The sequence below is a fragment of the Cyprinus carpio genome, chromosome A15 (genome assembly GCF_018340385.1).
Source record: "Cyprinus carpio isolate SPL01 chromosome A15, ASM1834038v1, whole genome shotgun sequence".
Classification (NCBI taxonomy): Eukaryota; Metazoa; Chordata; class Actinopteri; order Cypriniformes; family Cyprinidae; genus Cyprinus; species Cyprinus carpio.
Window position 1 is genome coordinate 15034391 of NC_056586.1, and position 22188 is coordinate 15056578.

The 22188-nt window shown below is 37.7% G+C and overlaps 1 protein-coding gene across 1 annotated transcript in view; it reads left to right on the top strand.

Moving 5' to 3' along the window:
- grik4 (glutamate receptor, ionotropic, kainate 4) overlaps positions 1-22188 on the top strand; it is a 314456-nt gene that overhangs the window by 238786 nt on the left and 53482 nt on the right. The window contains exons 9-11 of the mRNA XM_042771152.1: positions 12826-12987; positions 15799-15951; positions 16340-16444. Coding sequence (XP_042627086.1) covers positions 12826-12987; positions 15799-15951; positions 16340-16444 — 420 coding nt within the window. The remainder of the gene's footprint in view (positions 1-12825; positions 12988-15798; positions 15952-16339; positions 16445-22188) is intronic.

Consider the following 22188-nt stretch of genomic DNA (forward strand, 5'->3'; position numbering starts at 1 on the left):
CAGCTCAGCTGCATCAGCTGCTGGGGGTCTCTGATCTCATTTGAAGGTTATGTGAATGGGAGACCGTCGCTGATGCTCATCAGAGCTCCGCATGGGCCACCTCTCCACATATTATGGCCGTCGTCAGCTGCCACTCTTTTTCTCTATCTCTCTCTCCCTTGCTGTCTTCTGTTTGTTTGGTTCTTCATGTTTAATTTCCCTGCCACACGGTCCTGATGCGCCCTGTCAGACATGTCATCACCGCAGAGCTTCAAGCAGGGATCAGAGCAGAGTCATACATCCAGGCACATACAAGCAGGGTGGTTCAGCTGCTAACATCTGAGGATATCAGGCTTATCATTCACTTGTTCATTCATGTATTATTGCCATATTATCTGTATTTGCTATGATTATATTGCTATATCATCTGGCCCATAAGCATGCGTTGCTTTGCTGTCCTATATCTACACAGACAGCCACCTTTTAAGGGCAGAATCATAATTGAATCTCACATGGGATTTATTTGAAGTTTCTACATTGTCAGTAACTGGCTGAAACATGTTTAAAACTCCAAATTAAACATTTGGCTCCCTTTCCATTCATGAATGTGAATTTGAATCAAATTCATGAGTTGAAGTTGAATTGGAATGACAGGAAGAGAAATTGTCTGTCTTTCTGTCTGTCTATCTATCGTATCTGTTCATTCATCTGTTCAAAATTTAGCTTTTGTCAAGCCAATATTCAATTTTATTTACAATTCTTTTTTAGTTTTTTAAAAAAAAATACACAAATTTCTTTACATTTTAATTAATTTATTGAATTATGTTTCATTACACTCAAATTTAGGTGGAAAAGATTAATCCTGTCCTATTTGCTGACCTCATTTACCACCAGCTTAGCTCCTGAATATCCAAATCAGCTCATCTGCATCCATTTTCCACCCTCTTGGGCTCCTTCAATGCAGTGACATGGTGGAACAACCCTTGAACACATTAAGAGTGTTCAGGTTCACAACACATTGATCTGTGAGGTCTGAGCAAAGTTGTTTGCTCTGACTTATGGAAGCCAGCGTACGTATCATGCTTGTCAATACACACAAATCATTATTCAAGCGTGAGGACCTCTCATGGTTTCTGCTTCTCTGTTTGAATGGATGTAAAGCTCAGTGGTCAATAGAGTGTGTAATGAAAGAAGCACTTTAAAACTACATGATCAGAAAGACTGTAAATTTGCCTGATATTTGCAGCTTGTACATTTAATTCCATGCTATTTAAGAGGTAACAAAAGTTTGTAAGCAATACTATACTATCTGGCAGACATTATGCATTTCTCCAGTATGTGCTGTTGCAGTCAACTGTGTTATGCACAGATCCAATTGCCATGTTGAGATATTCACTAAAAATAGTCATTCTTTTTAGCTGCAAACTCTGGCTTAATTTATGTTGCTTGTCTTAAGCCTTGTTTCATATTGATTCATTTCTGTCAACTTGATTGCAGTCTTACTTCCTCTGCGGCCTTGATTACTCCCTGTTGACAACTGTATTGAGCTGATAGCACTTGCTGAAAGTTCCTGCCGTTAACCCAATGCGCAGAGAGGCATGGACCACATTCGTAATTCCCAGAAAAAACATTCATAAGTGTCCCTCAGGCAATAAGCAGATGATTTACAACTTCCCTGTTTTATAATTATGTAAAGTGTTTGAGACCTCCTTATCAACGTCTGCGCTAATTACACAATTGGGGGATTCATTTCAGTGAAAGTGCTAAAAGATCAATCTTTTATTTTTCGGCTGAGAAAAACATGAAGCAGTACCTGATCTCTGGCACCTGCTATATTGAGTTCATTAGATGCAAACGATGCCAGCATCCGCTAACTTGAAAGATTGAGGGTTTGCTTGATGCCTCGGACTATCTGTAATAAGGATAAATGGGTCTGAAATAATATTCTATTACTCTGAAATTATCAATGAGCTGTGCTCAGGTTGCCATTTTAGCCAGTTTGCTTACTATTATTGTTATTACACAGCTCTCTGGAATACTTGATTCTGATCGATCAAGCGCTATATTATGCAGTCACATATGTTTGTGGCATGGCTGCTTTACTGTATTTTCTCTCTCTCTCTCTCTCTCTCTCTCTTTCTCTCTCTCTCTCTCTCTCTCTATCTATACATATATATATATATATATATATATATATATATATATATATATATATATATATATATATATATATCAACAGTTTGGTGCAACCTGTCCTTAAAGAATTCAACTTTTAATCATAATATGTGTATATGGTGAGACTAAAATAGAAATTTAAATAAAACTTTGATAGATGCTAGCAACTCACGCGATTTAGTAAAAGAAAAAAAGAAATCATAACTTGAAAGACAAATACAGCTGAGATGAGATGAGAGAGAACAATTTGGCACTTAAAGTGATACACAGTGATTTCAAATAGATAAAAAGCCTATTTAATCTCAGGTGTTGGACAGCATGCAATACAGACCATTATTTCTGATGAAAGGTGAGGTGGAGCTGGTCCAGTTGCATTGAGAAGAGATTTGGAGATAACAGCATGGGATCAATCACCGATCCCTGGGGGACCCCTGAGCTGGTTGGCTTCTGTTTTCATACAGTATACGGCCGGTATAGCGTTATCCACCTCACTGGGAGAGGTAGACAAAACTAATTACCCCACATGAAACCCAATAGCAGAATAATTTGCTTTTCTGTTGTCATTTCTACTAGTTATATTTGCAAATTTAATGTGTTCCAGCTACTTTTGTAACACCTAACGATCACTGTCAGTTTCTCTCCACTGTTCACATGGAACATCTGTCAATGGATTTGTTTTGGCTTAACAAATGTGGGGAAGGTGTAAAATAACCATCTTGTGCTATGCGAGCTGTCCGTGATGCTGAACGACAGCTCTGTTGTCGATAAGTGTCTTATTTGACAAAGAGACATATGCCAGAACCAGAATTTATTGCTTCAAGACACAATTTATCAGGTTTGCTCAAGACAGAGGCTAGACAATGCAGTTCGCATTCAGAAACTTGATTTGTTGTGCCCCCAAAAAACTACAACAATTATAATAAAGAGGTCAACACATTAGAGGACAGAGTTGAATATTCTGCCACTTCTTTCCTTCTGGTTTGTATTCTTTATAAAAAAATATATAAAAGATAGTGGGCTTTCAGCAAATTACCTGTAGGGCTGCAACTAATGATTATAATCAGTTAAACTAGATATTAAAAGATTAATCATATTTAAAGGGGTCATATGATGCGATTTCAAGTTTTCCTTTCTCTTTGGAGTGTTACAAGCTGTTCGTGCATAGATAAGATCCCTAAAGTTGCAAAGACTACGCTGCATTCCAAATTATTATGCAAGTGACATATCAATAGGATTTCGGTATAATAAAGAGTCAGAATTTTGTTTGTGTTGTTTTTCACATATTTTTAGATAACAGGTATCAATCTCAGACAGGTTTGGTCAATCGTTTGCCAGGTCTTCTTAGGTAAATGGAAACCATACTTAAAGAGGTTGTTCCACGTTATTAAGCAAGTCACAGTTCTCATGAAATATGGGGAGAAAGAAAGATCTTTCTGAAGATGAAAAGTATGAAACAATGCAATGTCTTGCAAAAGGCATCAAAACAAACAATATTTCACAAAAAGCTAATCGAAATTATTGAACTGTCAAAAGATTTGTGAGTGACTTAGAGCACAGAAGATCTTGGTAAGATAAAGATTTATTAAGGAAAGTTTCTGTCAAACAAATGAACTGTATTGTAATGCAAGCTGTAAAAAAAAGCCACTGCTGAGCACCAGACAGGTATTTGAAACTACTGGGGTCTCAAGATCCTCTCCATGCAGACTGACAGTTGTGTGTAAAGCTGCGTTTCAGTCACTGCTAATCAAACCTCAAAAAGAGAATCCTGCACCTGATATGTCACTTGCATAATAATTTGGAACGCAGTGTAAAGTCTCAAACCCAAAGATATATTCTTTATAAAAGTTAAGACTCGATCACACCATCCTAAAATGCCTTGTTTAAACACGCCCCCACATGTCTACATCACTGTGTGGGAAGATTTGCATAACACCACCCAAATTTTCATGCAAAGAAAGAAGGCATAAGTTTGATTATCGCTGTAGTATTGTTGCTGGCGCCGCCATGACGTGAAGACGCTGTGTGTTTCAGTGTGAAAACAAAACTACTTTGTTTGGCCTTCCAAAAGAGGACACAACTAGAAATCAGTTGTTAAGATGTATTTACAACACTGTAAATAGATAAATAAATAAATAATGTATATTATTGAATAACCTACCTGTTCTACTTCCTGCCCAACATTATTCTCCAATGTGCGAATTGAAGGCTATAAAAACAGATATAGTAAATATATCTACATTGTTAAAAAAAAATGTAAATGGTGTAGACTCATCTAATTGATAATAAATTGTTATCAGTTGTTTTCATTATTAATTGTTTAGTTTTTGCGGACGTGAGACAGAGATGACACCCTCTGACTTTGGAAGTATCAAAAGTATGATGTGGGCAGGTGAGTGACGAGATCTGCTTGGCCTCTAGAGACTGATAAGAACATGCCAAGGGCTATTTAAAGTGATAATACCAGGCTTATTTCCGTCAACTTAGACAGATCACCTTCCCCCTAAAACCTGCTGCCTTGTCTCATTCCCTCATTCACACAAACATACACACATACAAAGTCATTTGCACAAAGGTATACATGCATTTTTCAGAGTGCTGACATATTATAAGTGGTTATGCATTCTGTTACTATACCTCAGACCTTATTCATGCCATCAGAGGTCATTCATTTGTCATTTGTGAATAATTTAAGCCACGCAGTGCAATTTAGTTTCCTGTACAGGTTGGAATTTGAAACAAGTGCCAACAGTGTATGCAGTATTTATGAAGATGTTTGTATATTAATCAAGTGCACTATATTATTCTGTCAGTAGTGTAATATGTTTTGTGTCAGATGGACTGTTGTTGTAGGCCTATAATTTTGTGAGAAGAAAAAATGAAAGTTTATGTGAAGTACTCTATCATTTTGAGTTTTAAGACGAAATGATCGGTTCGTAGAAAAATGTGATTATAAGATATATTATAAGAGAGAGAGAGAGAACGAGAGAGTGTGTGTGTCTGTGTGAGTGTGTGTGTGTGTGTGTGTGTGTGTGTGTGTGTGTCTGTTTTTGTGACATATCAGGACACAACTTTGTATAATGACATGGGTATGACACAGGTATTACAAGTAGAGGGTGACTTATGAGGACATAACCCATGTCTCCATTTTTCGAAACGCTTATAAACCATACAGAATGAGTTTTTTTTTGAGAAAGTAAAAATGCACAAAGTTTCCTGTAAGGGGTAGGGTTAGGTGTAGGGTTGGTGTAGGTCGATAAAAATATATACTGTTTGTACAGTATAAAAACCATAACGCCTATGGGATGTCCACACTTTTCACAAAAACAAACGTGTGTGTGTGTGTGTGTGTGTGTGTGTGTGTGTGTGTGTGTGTGTGTGTTTCATTTGGTCCTCATATTTGATAAAACTATTTCTTACACTTAAACGGCAGCATGGAGCACACGTAAACTGATTATCTCTTCTGCTTTAGTTGTAGCATGAAACTTAAAGTCAGGATGAAATGAAAATTAATTCTGTCTGTTTTCCAAATGCATGTTTTTGGTGAAACAACAGACTTCTCTTTGGTGAAGTATCCCAGATTTTTCCAATCATTTAGTCCACTTAAAACACCACTTTACACCCCTTTTTTTCCAGTTTGCTGCAATCCCAAATTCAGATCTGTTTTCAGTCAATTTACAAACGATTGAATATAGCCAAATCCCAGCTCTACAGGTTTTTTTTCCCCTTTTTTAATAATCTGTTTCAGTCTGATATGCATCGTTATTTGTCACTACTTCTGTTTCATTGCAACTTAACAAACTTACACAATACTTTACAGTCTTAACAAAGTGATAATGATTATGCAACTGGTCTCTGCTGTGAAGATGTGGCATTGCATTGCATGTCATTTTTGTATTTCTCCTGAATTTTGCTAGATGTAAGTCACATTGCAATATTCCATGGGCTAGAATATATATATATATATATATATACATATACATATATCACATATAGATTTGTTGTGTATGTCAGAGTGTGAATCCAATCTCCTAGTCTAAGCAATGAGATGACTGCAAAATACAGGCTCACATATAGTAATCACATGTTCAGCCATCTAGTGTGTGATAGCAAGAGAGAGGGAGAAGGAGAGGGAGAACTCTTTCCACAGTGTACTCAGCACTGTCAACAACTATAATCATTAGCAGTCAGGAGGGATCCCTCTCTCCGATTCATGCCATGAATTTACATGCCAGTTAATACAAGCGTAAAATGACTTATATCTGCCAAAAAAACACTGTGTGAAAATTTCAGCTGTTTAGATAATCACTCACAGAGATTTTATTGCGGTGGTTTAAATCGGCATTCATTACCTCTTTAATTCATGGAGTAACAGAATGTTGCTTAACTGACATTATCATTGAGAAAATCGATATCCCATTCAGTTTGCAGCTCAAGTCTACAATACAGTTCTCCTTGAAGCCTAAAATGTATTTTTTTTTTTTTTTTTTTTTTTTTGCTGTTTATATGTTTAAAGGGATATTTCAACCAAAAATGAGAGTTCCATCAACATTTATTTCACTTTCATGTCATTTTAAAACCATGACTTTTTTTCCTCTGCAGTAAAAAAAGTATATTCAAAAGACTGTGTTGATTGCTCTTTTTCATGCAGTTACAATGAACATCTACTTTTTAGTTCTTTAAAAAGCCAAAAATAAATAAAGTAGTTCATATGAATCATGTACTATATTCCAAGACTTCTGAAGTAATATGATATCTTTGTTTGAAATTAAAAAAAAAAAAAAACAGGGCCGTTTTAGCATTTTACATCCACCTCTCACAAGATTTGGTATTTAAGTGCCTTTTCTTTTCTTTTTTTTTTAGTCTTAGCCATCACAGAGTCAGCTTGTGTATTCACCAAATATCTAAATAATTTGTCTTATGTTCGGGCAGAAAAAAAAATTATTATTAGAAATGATATTTTGTAATATTCCTCAATGCTCAGTTCAATTGATTGAGCAGGTGCGGTAGTGAGCGAACAAACTAACGAGTCAATAATACTGTGCATCAGTGAGTAAATCTCTGAATGAATGAGTGATTCAGTGAGTGAAAGACATTATCTGTCTCCTCTTGTCAGACAGAAAGTCTGTTTTATTCTCTCTTGGCACTTTTCCACCAACACCATGAAGGATGTTAGCAACTCTAAACATGCCAACACCAGCATCTTCTACATAAAGCACAGCACCTCGCTAGGAATCAATTAACACCCACAACCAACACCTAAATCTTGGTTTCAACACACTCGCAGTTTGAGTACAGCACATTAAGTGAGTCACGTAATAGTTGAGATTGGACTGAAGTTCATCTGAAATCGCTTCCTTTCTGAGTAGGCACTTCTTTAGAATAAGTAATTACTTTGCGGCCGTGTAAAAAGTAATTCAACACTAATGTACAATGTATAAAGCATTTCCATTACACAAAAGGGTTCTTTGTCACTTTGTTTACAAATCCTCACCTGTGATCTCATGTGAGACAATAGTAAAGTGTCCCTGGATGCTTTTCATATTTTCGGGGTTCTCAGAAGCGAAAGTCATCATGGTTGGGTAAACTTTTATTGTGGTGAACATGAACTATAACTATAAAATATGTATTTACATTCCCATTTGCTCCAATAGCAAAAGAAAAATGGATTTACGTCACTTAAAAAAAAAAATGAAATAAAAATGAAAGTGACGTGGCATACAGCTAAGTATGGTGACCCATACTCAGAATTTGTGCTCTGCGTTTAACCCATCCAAAGCCCACAAACACATAAGTGAACACACACCCGCACAAGTTGACATCAGCGGTGCTCCGGGGAGCAGTTAGGGGTTTGGTGCCTCGCTCAATGTCTCAATAGAACCTCAGTCGTGGTATTGGCGGCCCGAGACTCAAACCCACAACCTTAGGGTTAGGAGTCAAACTCTCTAACCAGTAGGCCACGACTTTCCCAGAAAAGAAGGAAAAAATATTGATTATGTTGATCAGAAGAGAGAAAGATGTCAATTTTGCAGTCACTCCCTCGGCTGTTATTTTGTGATGGGAGAAATGAAGCTTCGCAAGGAGCTTGTTTGACATGCGAGCTGACCAATCATGATGCCAAATCTGACATTTAGTCTGACAAACAGATCAGACAGGAGAGTAGATTAACGTTGGTGGATTTAAACTTGAAAAATGGTGTGTATTGATGTCTTTCCACAGTTGAAATAAAACGCCTTCTGATGTTCATTTATGTTTATTTCGTGCTTTAACTACTTTCCTGTAATTTAATGCCAAGCTAATATAATACAAAGTACAATGTTTTAATGTACATAAATGTTTTTTTTTTTTATGAAAATGTAAACTTTTGTTGGAAATACATCTTCATGGTCCATTGTTTGAGCAGTCCAGAATCTCACACGAAGTAGTAGGTCATCCTGGTACTTTTCGTCTGCTGTTTTATAAATACTATGAATTTGGACATTCTACTACATTTTCTGGCTACTGTATAGTAGGGAAGTGTGCATATTTTGGATGCCACCGAAGAGTTACTTCTAATTCATTAATTTGCATTTGTTTTTGTTTATTTCTTTTAATACTCTGAAACCTGTGGGAATGCCTTTATTTGTCATGATGAATATTATATTGTCAGATTTTGTCCTCTTTAGATTGTCAGTTAAATAAACATATATTGTCTTTGGAGGTTAAATTCAGTTTGGGTGCCTGTTCGGACCCTCTACTATTTTACCACCTAACGATGTTTAGCATTTCTCCCGGGAGCTCATTATTCCAAACTCTGTTTGGCTGTGCCACAACAAACAATATGCATGTGTGCTTGCCCGTATGTGTGTGAGAGTCTGCCAGCGGTGAAGCAGCAAGCTGGCCCAGGTTCTGCTTTTCTGATTGATCTTCAGGTGACAGGCTGTGTCAAGGGGCTCATCGGCAGCCTGTCAGTGCCTCACCTTTCTTCCCTCCCCTCTATCCAGTCTTTTACCTTACTCTCTCTCTTTCTTGTCCTCTCTTCTTGTCTCTCTTCTGTCAACCTGCCAGAGATCAGGAGCAGCTGCTGTCCCAGGGGTCCAAACTGTCTCCTAGATGCTTCTTCTCATATGCTGGTCAAACAGTTAAAGAACTGTTTGTGCGGTTGGTTTTTATGTGATTTGTGGTACTTTGGCGCAAAAACCGTCTTGTTTACTAACCACTTGCAGTCCAGTTTAGCTAGGTGCTGAAGTAGAGTTGCACTGTGAGTATTTAAAGGAAGTCATTATTATTCTTTTCAGAGCAAACACGCCTCCTTACTATGTAAATTAGGCTTATTTAGATAACGCCTTAGTCACCAAAGTCAGTGCTATTTGCCTGGTGGGTATAAAATTATGCTACAGTGAATTAAAATATATTTTTGTGTGCATTTCTATTGGTTGTGGCAGCAGTTATTGGTGAAATCACTTGTGCAGTAATAATTTGGAACTATAAATATTTTTATTGAAACGTAATTTGAAAAAAGTAATTATAGACCATCACAGATTTGAATAATTTTATGTTTTATTATTATTTTATTTAAACAGAGACGAACATTGAAATAAACCAAACAGATTTATAAATAAATAATTATTAAAATTGCTTCATTTTGAGTGGGACTTCACTGGACATAGTGACTTACAGTTCAGTAAGTGAATCAAATATTTGATTCAGATCAATTCAGCAAGTTGATTCAGTTCATTTAGACTTCATCATACTGATTCAAACAAGAAACTCCTGAGTATATGAGTCTTTTGAAATATTTATTAAATTATTCATCTGGTCCAAATGACTAATTTTTTCATGAATCAGACTATACTGATTGCTCTCCGTGTTTGCTTTTGCGTGCGACTTGCAAGAACAGAACACCAAATAGAAAGTCCTCAAAAGTCCTTATTTCATAACATTAATTCAGACTGCAAACTAATGTAATATTATGAAAAACTTTTATTTTTATACTTTCTGTTTTCATAATTTAAGTTTTACTACTTATGTGCTTTTGTCATTTAATTCACTGCTCTTAGTGGGCAGTTCATTTTTAGTAAATGCTGAAGTGTCTGCTCAATCTCACATGCACACACTCCTTGCGTGCTGCGGGACATTCGGTGACCTTTCGTGTCGTGTATGAGTGGCCCAAAGTGCGCCAAAGTTAATGACTGGCTCATTTACACTGTCTCTGTTTTAATGAAGTATTAACATGTGCACTGAGAGTAATTACAGGTCCGTTCCTGTCGGGCTTGTCAGACTGCACCAGGGAGTACAGATGGAGGAAGGGTCAACTGTTCACACACTCTAATATGCTAATCAATATTAGTCCATTTACAATAAAGGTTTATATGCAAAGCCATATCAGCAGGAATATGATTTGTCAGCAGCATTACTCTTAAGGTTGTTTTTTTTTTTTTATTGTTTGTTTTTTTGTTTACGCCAGCAACAGCTTGTAGCTTGCGGGTTCTAATATATTAAATATGTCTCAAAAATTGTTTGCTAAAGAAAAGTGTTTTATTATTCGCTCTTTTTAATTAAGTTTAAAGTTTGACACTGTGCAGAGAGTGTGAGAGTTTTAAATAAAAGGTTTTAATGCTGGAGGTGGTATATTTACATGATTATGTTGTTATAGTTTTGTTTTTGTTTTTTTGGAATTAGCCTTGCATCTCTCGCCAGGACTATCTGAGCATGTTTTGATGTTGTTTTGCAGCATTGTGTTGTCATCAGAGCAGGAGGCAGGCCTTTATTCAAATCAAAAGCTGACATGGTCATTCTTTAGTGAATCAGAGAGGCCACTCCACCTCTAAAATAAGAAGAGAGGAGCTTCTGTTATCTACAAGAAGATTTAGCTGTCTCTTTCCCTCGGGTTTCCTCTGAAATAAACTGTCTCCTGAAGCTCTGCAGTGCATTTTTGTCTCTGCACTCCCATGACACTGCGCTCCTTTCCTTTTCTTCTTGTCCTCTCGGCAGAAGCTTTAATCCTATGCAGTGTGCGCTACCCCTGGCCCGGGTGGCTATCCTCCTCTGGCTTTGTGTTTGTAATGAGAGGACAAGGTTGTGTTGTCTTTGATCTGAGGGGCTTCAGTCTTACTGCATACTACCTCATGTAAGGCTGGGGATTTGCTATTGTGTGTCAGGATCATTTGCTGATTCCTCTTCCACACATGGCTTCAACACACTTCCTGTTCTTATACTATTCACTGTTCTTTTTTGGACCTCATCTCTTTTTTTTACTCTTATTTAGTCTCACCTCATCTCATTCTCTTCTTTGTCTAGTCTCACCTAATCCTGTGTCTTCTCATTGAGTCCTTTTTTGCAAGTCTTTTTCACTTCTCTTTACATTTTATCTCATCATGTCTCTTCTTGTCTCAACTCTTGTATCTTGTTTACTAAAATAAGATAAGATACAAGAGTTCAGACAAGAAGATTGTTCTGTGCTCCTGTTGTCTCTACTCTTCTCATGCTGTTTTCTCTACTTTTTCTTCTAGTCACATCTCATCCTGTCTAGTTTCATCTATTTTCATCTTCTCATCTAGTCTCCTCTTCTCTGTCTAATCTGTTCATTCTGTCTTTTCTCATTTAGTCTCAACACATCTTTTGTCTCTTCTGTCATGTAATTTCAGTTGATACTTATCTAGTTGTCCTAATCTCACTTCATCCTTTTGTTCTCATCTAGTCTCATCTTTTCTCATTTATGACTCATTTCCACCAAGCGGTGCGGTTCAGTACAGTACAAATCGAGAAGGAACACCCTAATCTGGATTGTGTTCCCACTGCCAACAGTACCCCTTACTTGTTTGATGCGGTGAATGCCGGAGAGTAGCAATAGTAGTGAATCTAGCTCCACCCATTAGGTACAGGACTGCTGTGATAGGTACCCCAACAGAAGGATCCTAAAAAAGTGGCATGGTGCAGTTCGCTATTTTGGTAGCATTCACAACTTCTGACGGAAATGGAAATAATTGCTTACCGAACTGTACTGTACTGAACCGTACCGCTCTGTGGAAACAAGCCATTAGTTCTAAATTTATCTCATTATTTTTCAGCCTGTCATATGTAGTGTCATCTCATTTTATCTTGTTGTTTCTCATCCAATTTTCTCTTCCCCCGAGAAAAGTCTCAGTTTCCTCTGTCTCTTTTCATTATGTCTCGTTTCTTCTCCCCTTGTCTCTTTTAACTCTTTTCATGTCATCTCATATTATCTGTGTCATGGGTCCAGCACTATAACTCCTCTTCCTCTTCACATCATCAGTGTCCCCTGAGCCAGTGACGGTGACAGAGTCATAGACTGTAATAGTGTCAGCAGGAACTGCAGGGACATCTCTATTAACCTTCTGCAGATGTACTGCACGTGCCAGGATGCAGACTGACAACACTGCGGACCTTTTTTCAACGGATTCGGCACGATCTCCAAAGTGCTCCTCATGGGATCTGAAGCACAATAGCTGCTGGGATTTGCTCTCCTAAGCATTAACTTTTGCTGAATTGAATTACTTGGCCCAGGAATTGGTAGAATTACCTCAGTGCTTGTTAATGAGCCTGACGATATTGTTTTACTTCCTATGGGCATCATTAGGTTGTTTAGATTCGACAAGGGACCTGAGCTTGGCATCTTGATAAAGAAGCACTCATACTGGTGAATTAACTCGAACGTTTTCTCTTCCCTTGCAGGAATTCTCTTTGCTACGACTGGACGATTTAGCTGATCAACGAGTCAACATTGTCGGGTTTTCGGTCTTCAACAGAACACATCCTTTCTTTCAAGACTTCGTCCTCAGCCTCAATCGATCCTGGCAGGAGAATTGTGATCATGCTCCTTTTGCAGGAACACCAGTAAGGCTTAAGAAACTCTTAGCTAAAGTTGTTTGTTAATGTTGAATATGCATGATTGAATCAATGTTGAGAGACAGTTTCCCCCAAAATGAAATCATTTACTTCATTTCTTTCATGAAACAAAAAAAGGAGATGTTAGGCAGAATGTCCAAGCAGCCTATTCCCATGTCATGGTTTGTCCTTATGAACTCCAAAAAGGACAAAAACATCATAAAAGTAGCTATATGTTCACTGTAGGTTGCATTTATTATACTTTTTGCTTATTTTAGAGCTTGACATCATAAATTCACTTTAATTTTATGGAAAAGAGCAACTTGGACCTTCATCGTAACATCTTATTTGAGCTTTTACTGACAAATGAGAGGTGTAACAACATGAGGGTGACTAAATGATGACAAAATTAACATTTTTGGGTGAACTATCCTTTAAAAATGGTCCCTTTTCATGTTTATGTCTAGTCCGTGTTCCAAAATAAGTAATTTATTTGTAACTCAGTGATGCTGTGTTAATTAATTTGGAACAGCCTACTACCCATGTCCCCTTGCTTACCTTGAAGTCGAGGCTATGGCTGTATAATTCATCACACAAAGTCACATACTTACCCTGAGGAATACACACACCCTGCATGTTCACGTCAGCACAGTTAGTTCCGTCACTTTGGAAATGAAAACATCTGAATAATGTATTATTCCTGATCTTAGTCCCAGTCTGTACTCCGTCAAACATCCAGGGAAGCTAAAAAAATTATCAAAGATCGGGTGGTAATGTATTTCTTAATCTGATGTATGCAAGTAAGTCATAATAATTACTTTTACATTTTTGTATTCCAATTAAAGCTGAAGGGGGAAGACTTTTGAAAAATAAATGCTTACTCCTTTTAGAAACTAGCCCTGGTTGCATTTCTCATTTAATTATGTCTAATCTTTAATTAATTAGAGGATGAATTGTAGTCTAGCAGACAGATGAGAGAGAGAACAGGTCTAAACCCCACATTAAGCCTCAGCTTTGACATACACACTAACAAATAAAAACAAATAAAAAAAAACTATCCCCAACCAATTTGTATTTGATATAGGAGGTACTAACTGAACAGATATTTAAGCCCTGGACTTCATTAGCTAAAGACTAGACTGACTAGTCTGTGCAGAGATTAACCAGTGAACCTGCATATCTGCCTCAGTCGGCAGCGCACACACACATTGTCATTCTACATTCGCCTAATGAGAGCAGCCAGGACGTTTCCCTGATTGTGACCAGAATAGTTAGACTGTGTGTGTGTGTGTGTGTGTGTGTGTGTGTGTTTTCTATAGAAAGGAGAGAAACGTAAGCAACAAAATTTACACAGACTGCTATTTTAGTCACAAACACATTCAATCTTCCCTCATGACACATACACACACACATCTCCACCTCCTCTAAGCTGCTGCGCTGTTCCATAATGCAGCATAACATATCCTCATTAAAGAAAGCTTTAGCACCGTAATGGATGTCAAAGGAAAAGGAAACTCCATAGCCTTTGCTGCAGTGCATTAGTACGCCATCTGATGTAATTAAATTGGTCAGTAATTCAGTTCCAGGGGCTGAGGGGGCAAAGGAAGTGGTGGTTGTATCACAATGATCAACGATGAAATGTCTGAATGATTTAATGATGTTCAACATGGCCAAATGCATGCAGACACCCAAACACCCCTATCCATGTGCTTTTTGGAGCATTTAATTTTACAACCGCAGAGCTATATATAATGGCAGCTCCTTGACATCACTGGTAAACACATTGTAATAATATTTCAAAACATATAAATACTGTATTTTTGATCTAATAAATGCAGTCTTGATGAGCATAAGAGACTTAAAAACATTAAAGAAATCTTAGCGACCCCAATGTTTTGAATAAATATAAAATATTAAATAGTACAGACTTTTTATTAAATATTTAATTAATTTATTTAATAAAATTCATTTCGTTTAATTAATTCATTAAGTAAAAAAATTTAATTAAAAACAGATTTATGGTCTGTGGTATTTTTGGTATATTTTCTAGCGAGTTTATGGGTTTTATTTACATTTATAAATAGATAAGTTATTTGTCCTCAGAGAGGAAATTAATTTTCACAGAGGGTGCAATAACACCAAGACAGCTTATCACAATACAGTCAAAAACAGTCACATCATGTCACATCACATCAAAACACAAATGCATAAGTGTAAGAAGAACATGTATAGCTGTAGGAACAAAACTCTTTCTATACTTACCCTTACGAAAAAGAAGTTTATTCAAGTGTGCTATTAGTATACTTCTTTTAAACTAAAAATAAGAAAGTATGCTTTTAGTTTACTTTTTATGTACTTCTCAGAAATGGACTTTATGTACTCCTCAGAAATATACTTAAAATGACATTTAAGTATACTTGACTTATACTTACAAAAAGTCTAAATATTCTTTAACTTTACTTAAGTATACTTAATAAAATAAACTTGAAGTATTTTTTGGTAAGGGTAGTCTTCCTACACATAGGTGATCTATACCTATGGCCGGATGGAAGGGGAATAAAATACAGATGGAGTGGGTGATCTGGATCATTTAGAATTGTATGTATACACCTATACTTTTTTGCCAGTAAATGCCTTTGGATAAAAGTATCTGCTAAATACATATTTATTTGTATGGCTAAGTAGCCAAACATGCTAATTTGTCAACATACTTTTGGCCATGAAGTGTGTATCTGTTTCAGCTAGCAGCCTACAGTTGGGTTGTACTGCTTTCTGTTTGCTCGGTCTATATGTTTACTCTTATGTGTGTGTGTGTTCCAGCTTTCGTCAGCGCTGCTGTTTGATGCGGTACACACGGTGGTGGCAGCCGTGCAGGAGCTGAACCGTAGCCAGAACGTAGGAGCCACTCAGCTCTCCTGCAAGTCCTCTAAGATCTGGGAGCACGGCACAAGTCTGATGAACTACCTGAGGATGGTAAAAAACCGCAGGGAGAGCCCACGAACTGCCAATCATCTCGCCTGCTGCCGTTGCAGGCTCATTCATCATTTAGTTTTTGCTCTCTGTTCCACTGCAGCCCACAAACCTTCATCAGAACTGCAGCCTTCAGCAGAATCTGTGAAACCGAGACACTGTGTCTTACTCAGCCATTAAAGATTAACGACCATCAGCTTGTCATTACCGCATCATCCTATGCATGACATACGGCGATCTATAGCCGCTTCCTGCATTGTGTGAATGCATCCAGTGAGGAGCTCTGCTGTCCACGTAGCTCTATAAATCAATACAGCACTGAAAGCTTGTGTGGCTGTGATCACATGATACGCCCAGGCATTAACATGTCTCTCTCTCTCTCTCCGGATAGGTAGAGTTGGAAGGTCTAACAGGCCACATTGAGTTCAACAGCAAAGGCCAGCGCTCGAACTATGTCCTCCGGATCATGCAGAACAGCAGGGATGGCCTAAGGCAGGTAAAGTAACTCCCAGCCACACTAGCCTATCGGCCAGAGGTAAAACTCGCCATTATCTGTGTTTATGAGTCTGTCTGCCAGGAACACAATGAGATTTCCTGGCCACGGTTGCACAGATCTGATGTAAAGGTGGAGAAATCCTCTAAAAGCACATTGTTTTTTTCCCCAATCATCAGTCAGAACACTTGATCGGAAACGTGTAGGATGCAAACTAATTATTGTTAATTAGCACTTTCATGTTCCTGTGATTTTTATTGGCATCTTTGGATATAGATTGAGTATAGATGTAGATATAAGCAGGGGCTCTCGTACATCTGCCATTAGTAAGCAAGAAAGCAAGTGTTTGGAAATTTAAATGGATAGTTCACCCAGAATATGAATTCTGTCATCATTTACTCACCCTTAAGTTGTTCCAAAACTGTATGACTTTTGTTTATCTTCTAAAAACAGATTTCTATCCCTCCTTTGAAAGTCCATTCTGAACCTTTGATGCTTAAAAAAGCCCATAAAGAAATTGTAAATCAAATCATGTGAATTGAGCAGTTTAATCCAAGTATTTTGAAGAGACATGATTGCTTTACGTGATGGACAGGTTTAATTTAGGCTTTTATTCACATATAAATATTGATCAATGCATATACACACAAAGCACATCAGTTATGGTTACTGGAAGCTTAAATGTGTTTGCATGACATGAGAATGAACCTCATTGGTTCTTACGCATAAAGCACATTTTTGAAACTCTTTGTTCCAAATATCAAAGTTTTGGTGAAATGGAATTTCAGTGGAGGGACAGAAAGCTCTCAGGTTTCATTAAAAATATGTTCACTTGTGTTTCGAAGAGGAATGATAGACGTAAAGTTTCGGTAGCTCACGGAGAACAGATATGTACTTGAGAGGTGAGGAGCTCCAGTTCAAATCCCGTGTAGTCACAGTTCGACAAAGCAGTTCAAATCTGCATATAAGGAAATTAAAATGACACGGTTGCATCAGCAAATGCATTTTTATATCAGTTTTGCATTTGCTAACACTATCGGGTAGGTTTAGGGTTGGGAATGGAGTAGGTCATATTTCCAACAAGATAGAGCATTAACTTTAAGCGACAATCCCCGAATATTTGAATTCTGAACAGCCGCAATAAGTACCAGAAGCAACATAATAAAAACACAGCAATACGTAGCTAGTTCATCGTCATAAAAACATGCCAGGGTTCACAAATTGAACCTGTGTTTTAGTGCAACTCAGTGAACATTTCTCTTTGAAACTGTGGCGAAACATGCAATAAAGTATGTAAAAACGTTGTTGCACAATTATTGCACAGAGGTACGCATTTTTATGAGACCAGGTTGCATTTTTTAATTCTCAAAGGAAGATTATAAAAGAATCATCTTAAAAGATACTCTTTTTGAAGATGTGCCCAGTCTTTGCTCAGAAAAAAAGAAAAATTCCAAACAAGGACTACCTGACGAAGACTGAAAGGGTTAAAACATTTTTCATCCACTTTTAAAATAGAATTTGAGAACATTGTGACAATGTGCTCTTCTTTTTCAAGGCCATCAAAAAAATTTTTTTTTTTTTTTTTTCATTTTTTCATTTACCTGCTCTAATTTTTTTATTGGAATGTGCATTTGGGGGTTTTTTTTATTTATTTTTTTCAAAGATGGCAATACACAGTACTTTTTAATTCACAGAGAAAGACAACAAAAGAGTCAACTTAAAAGATTGAAACTGGGAAAAGGAGATTCTCTAAAGGACTGCTTGGCAAAGAAATGTTTAAAGCGTTGTTTGTCCACTATTGAAATAGTGTTTGAGAGCATTGTGGCTGTGTGCTGTTCTTTTGTTCATTTTTGAGTAATAAAATTACTCAGAATAAAAAAATGACTCATAGTGTTGTCATAAAATAAAAATTTCTATCTGTTTTCGCACACTGACAAATCTGAAGTTAAGTGAGTTTTCTTTCTTTGCCCCAAGCTGCATCCAACAGCATATTATGAGCACTTTCCAACTTAAAACAGCCATTTAGGATAAACTGAGTTGACAGCTGACTGTTGTTAGCGTTGGCTGTTTCTGTATATGACGGCCAGAGAGAGCAGAAGGGTAGCACTGTCAAACAGCAGCCTGGTTTCTGAGTGACACCGCATTTCTACAGCCTTTGTGACTGTCACCTTGTGTCACTCACATACACTTTTTTATTGCTCTTTTAACCTTTTGAAAGACTGTCAACTTTCTCCGTCGACTGCTCCCATATTTTGTGATCTGTGATTCGTGATGGACAGATGGACAGTTGAAGGACACTTTGTCCACTGTTCCAGTCACAACAGTAGAGACTGGACTGGCAGCTGGTGCTTGCACCCAACCTTATTAGTTTCATAAAGACGTCACTGTTTTCCTAGAGAGTAATATCCGTTGTCTCAATTTGATGTAATGCATCTGTCGCTTCCCTGGCCTGGCCCTTTCAGCGCTGCTGTGTGGTCCAGCTGGACAGCAAAGTTCATGAGAATGTCACCTCGCTGTCCTAACGTAGCTCTCCTCTGCACATCATTTTCTGTATTTGTTGTGCACTTGTTGTTGTAAAAAACTGAAAATTCTGGCAGAGCTCACAGTGTCTCTTCCCCTTAATGATAGACATTCACCCACAAATCCAAGCAGAGGCTATTTTCATTTAATGAGTATGAGTGTGAAAAATACAGCGGCTGTGTTTGGATGGAATACTGGTGTTCTGCATAGTTCACACTTTATACTGCTTTTTTTGAATAGTGTGTTAAACTGTGCATTATGCTATGATAGTAGTATGATACTGAGCTGTCACATGACCTCATTATGTGCATGTTTAAACCCGTGTGACTTTGAAAATACACTGAACAAAATTATAAACGCAGCACACTTGTTTTTGCCCCCATTTTTCATGAGCTGAACTCAAAGATCTAAGACTTTTCTATGTACACAAAAGGCCTATTTCTTTCAAATATTGTTCACAAATCTGTCTATATCTGTGTTAGTGAGTACTTCTCTTTTGCGAGATAATCTATCCACCTCACAGGTGTGGCATATCAAGATGCTAATTAGACAGCATGATTATTGCACAGGTGTGCCTTAGGCTAGCCACAATAAAAGGCCACTCTAAAATGTGCAGTTTTACTGTATTGGGGGGTCCGGTGGGGGGGGGAGGGTCCGAAAACTAGTCAGTATCTGGTATGACCACCATTTGCCTCATGCTGTGCAACACATCTCCTTCACATAGAGTTGATCAGGATGTTGATTGTGGCCTGTGGAATGTTGGTCCACTCCTCTTCAATGGCTGTGTGAAGTTCCTGGATATTGGCAGGAACTGGAACACGCTGTCCTATATGCCGATCCAGAGCATCCCAAACATGCTCAATGGGTGACATGTCCGGTGAGTATGCTGGGATGTTTTCAGCTTCCAGGAATTGTGTACAGATCCTTGCAACATGGGGCCGTGCATTATCATGCTGCAACATGAGGTGATGGTCGTGGATGAATGGCACAACAATGGGCCTCAGGATCTCATCACAATATCTCTTTGCATTCAAAATGTCATCAATAAAATGCACCTGTGTTCATTGTCCATAACATACGCCTGTCCATACCATAACCCCACCGCCACCATGGGCCACTCAATCAACAACGTTGTCATCAGCAAACTGCTCACCACACAACACCATACACGCTTTCTGCCATCTGCCCTTTACAGTGAAAACCAGGATTCATACGTGAAGATAACACCTCTCCAAAGTACCAGATGCCATTGAATGTGAGCATTTGCCCACTCAGGTCGGTTACGACGACGAACTGCAGTCAGGTCGAGACCCTGATGAGGACGACAAGCAGTCAGATGAGCTTCCCTGAGACAGTTTCTGACAGTTTGTGCAGAAATTCTTTGGTTATGCAAACCAGTTGTTGCAGCAGCTGTCCGGGTGGCTGGTCTCAGACGATCTTGGAGGTGAAGACGCTGGATGTGGAGGTCCTGGTCTGCGGTTGTGAGGCCAGTTGGATGTACTGCCAAATTCTCTGAAACATCTTCGGATACAGCTTATGGTAGAGAAATGAACATTCAATTAACAGGCAACAGCTCTGGTGGACATTCCTGCAGTCAGCATGCCAATTGCACAATCCCTCAAAACTTGCGACATCTGTGGCATTGTGAAACTACACATTTTAGAGTGGCCTTTTACTGTGGCAAGCCTAAGGCACACCTGTGCAATAATCATGCTGTCTAATCAGCATCTTGATATGCCACACCTGTGAGGTGGATGGATTATCTTGGCAAAGGAGAAGTGCTCACTTACACAGATTTAGACAGATTTGTGAACAGTATTTAAGAGAAATAGGCCTTATGTGTACATAGCAAAAGTCTTAGATCTTTGAGTTCAGCTCATGAAAAATAGGGGCAAAAAAAAGTGTTGCATTTATAATTTTGTTCAGTGTGGAACATAGAAGAAGATATTTAAAAAAAAATGTCTCTGTGACTAATTGTATTTAAAAAAAAAAAAATAAAATAAAAGTAGACATTTACAATTACCATTTTTTGGGTCAACTATACCTTTAATAATTATGACTCAGGAAATGGCATTGATATTAATTCTGATTCATCCATCACTCTGGAGATGGAAGGTCAAGTCAATTGTATTGCATTATGGGATATATTATTCTGTGCAGTGTGTGTTCTGTTGTATATTGCACATTTTGGCAAAAGTCATGTAAAAGTCAAAAGCATAGTGCACACTGCATGGATAATAAGAGTAGTATGTTATAAAAACAATATACAAACAAAAGCAATGAACATGCTTTAAGCCGATAAATCCCAAAAAAAACATAAATCCGAAATTAAACATTTTAAAACATATTAGTACTTACCAAAAAATTAAATCATAAAAATAAAAAATTAAATCTTCAGAATATCTTCTATTATGTTCCACAGAAAAATAAATAAATAAAGACCTGCAGGTTTGAAATGATGTGAGGCTGGTTCCTCCATTTTGATACTAAAGAAAAACCTAAATTAAAAAAAAAAGTATCAAATTGATATAAACCTAAATGCTGCTTTAAAATATGCTTCTATAGTTTCTCAAGCAGCCTCCATTTTGATATTAATGATAATTCTAAATTATAAAAAGTATAATATGGGTTAAAAGTGACATTTCTGGTTAAGTTCTTGAGCTTTACTAAGGGAGCTGTGGAAATACTTAAGATGATAAAGGTTGGGAAACACTGTGGTAATTTACATAAATGAAAGTGAATGCTAACATCCATGAGACTGTTTTACATTTGTTTTTATGTATGATTTTTGCTGTCAATATACTGAGATATTTAAAGCAGAACGCTCCCTCAATGCTCTGTCTCAGATTAGCAGCTATTAGAGCTATACGGATGCCTTGGCAACAAGTCTTGAGTGAAGCTGCCAGGAATGCACATGCTTTCTATTTCCACACCATATACCGACAGATGTTTGAGGCTCATAGCTGTTTCGGGGGCTACATCAACACCCTGCCTACTGAGAATCCATGAATCTTCCCAGAGATGCTGGACAAACAGAAAAAAGATGGAGCATTGTGGCTAAAAAGGAGAGTGAGACTGAAAGTAGTACAGCACTAAGAGCAGTGTTCAGTCTAGATTTATCCGTCATGTCCTGGAGCGCTTGGCAGAGCCTATCCTACCCAGCGGGCATTGGACAGATTGGCCCACATGTGTACATATGGTTCCCTTCTGGAAGCTGGTATGGAGGA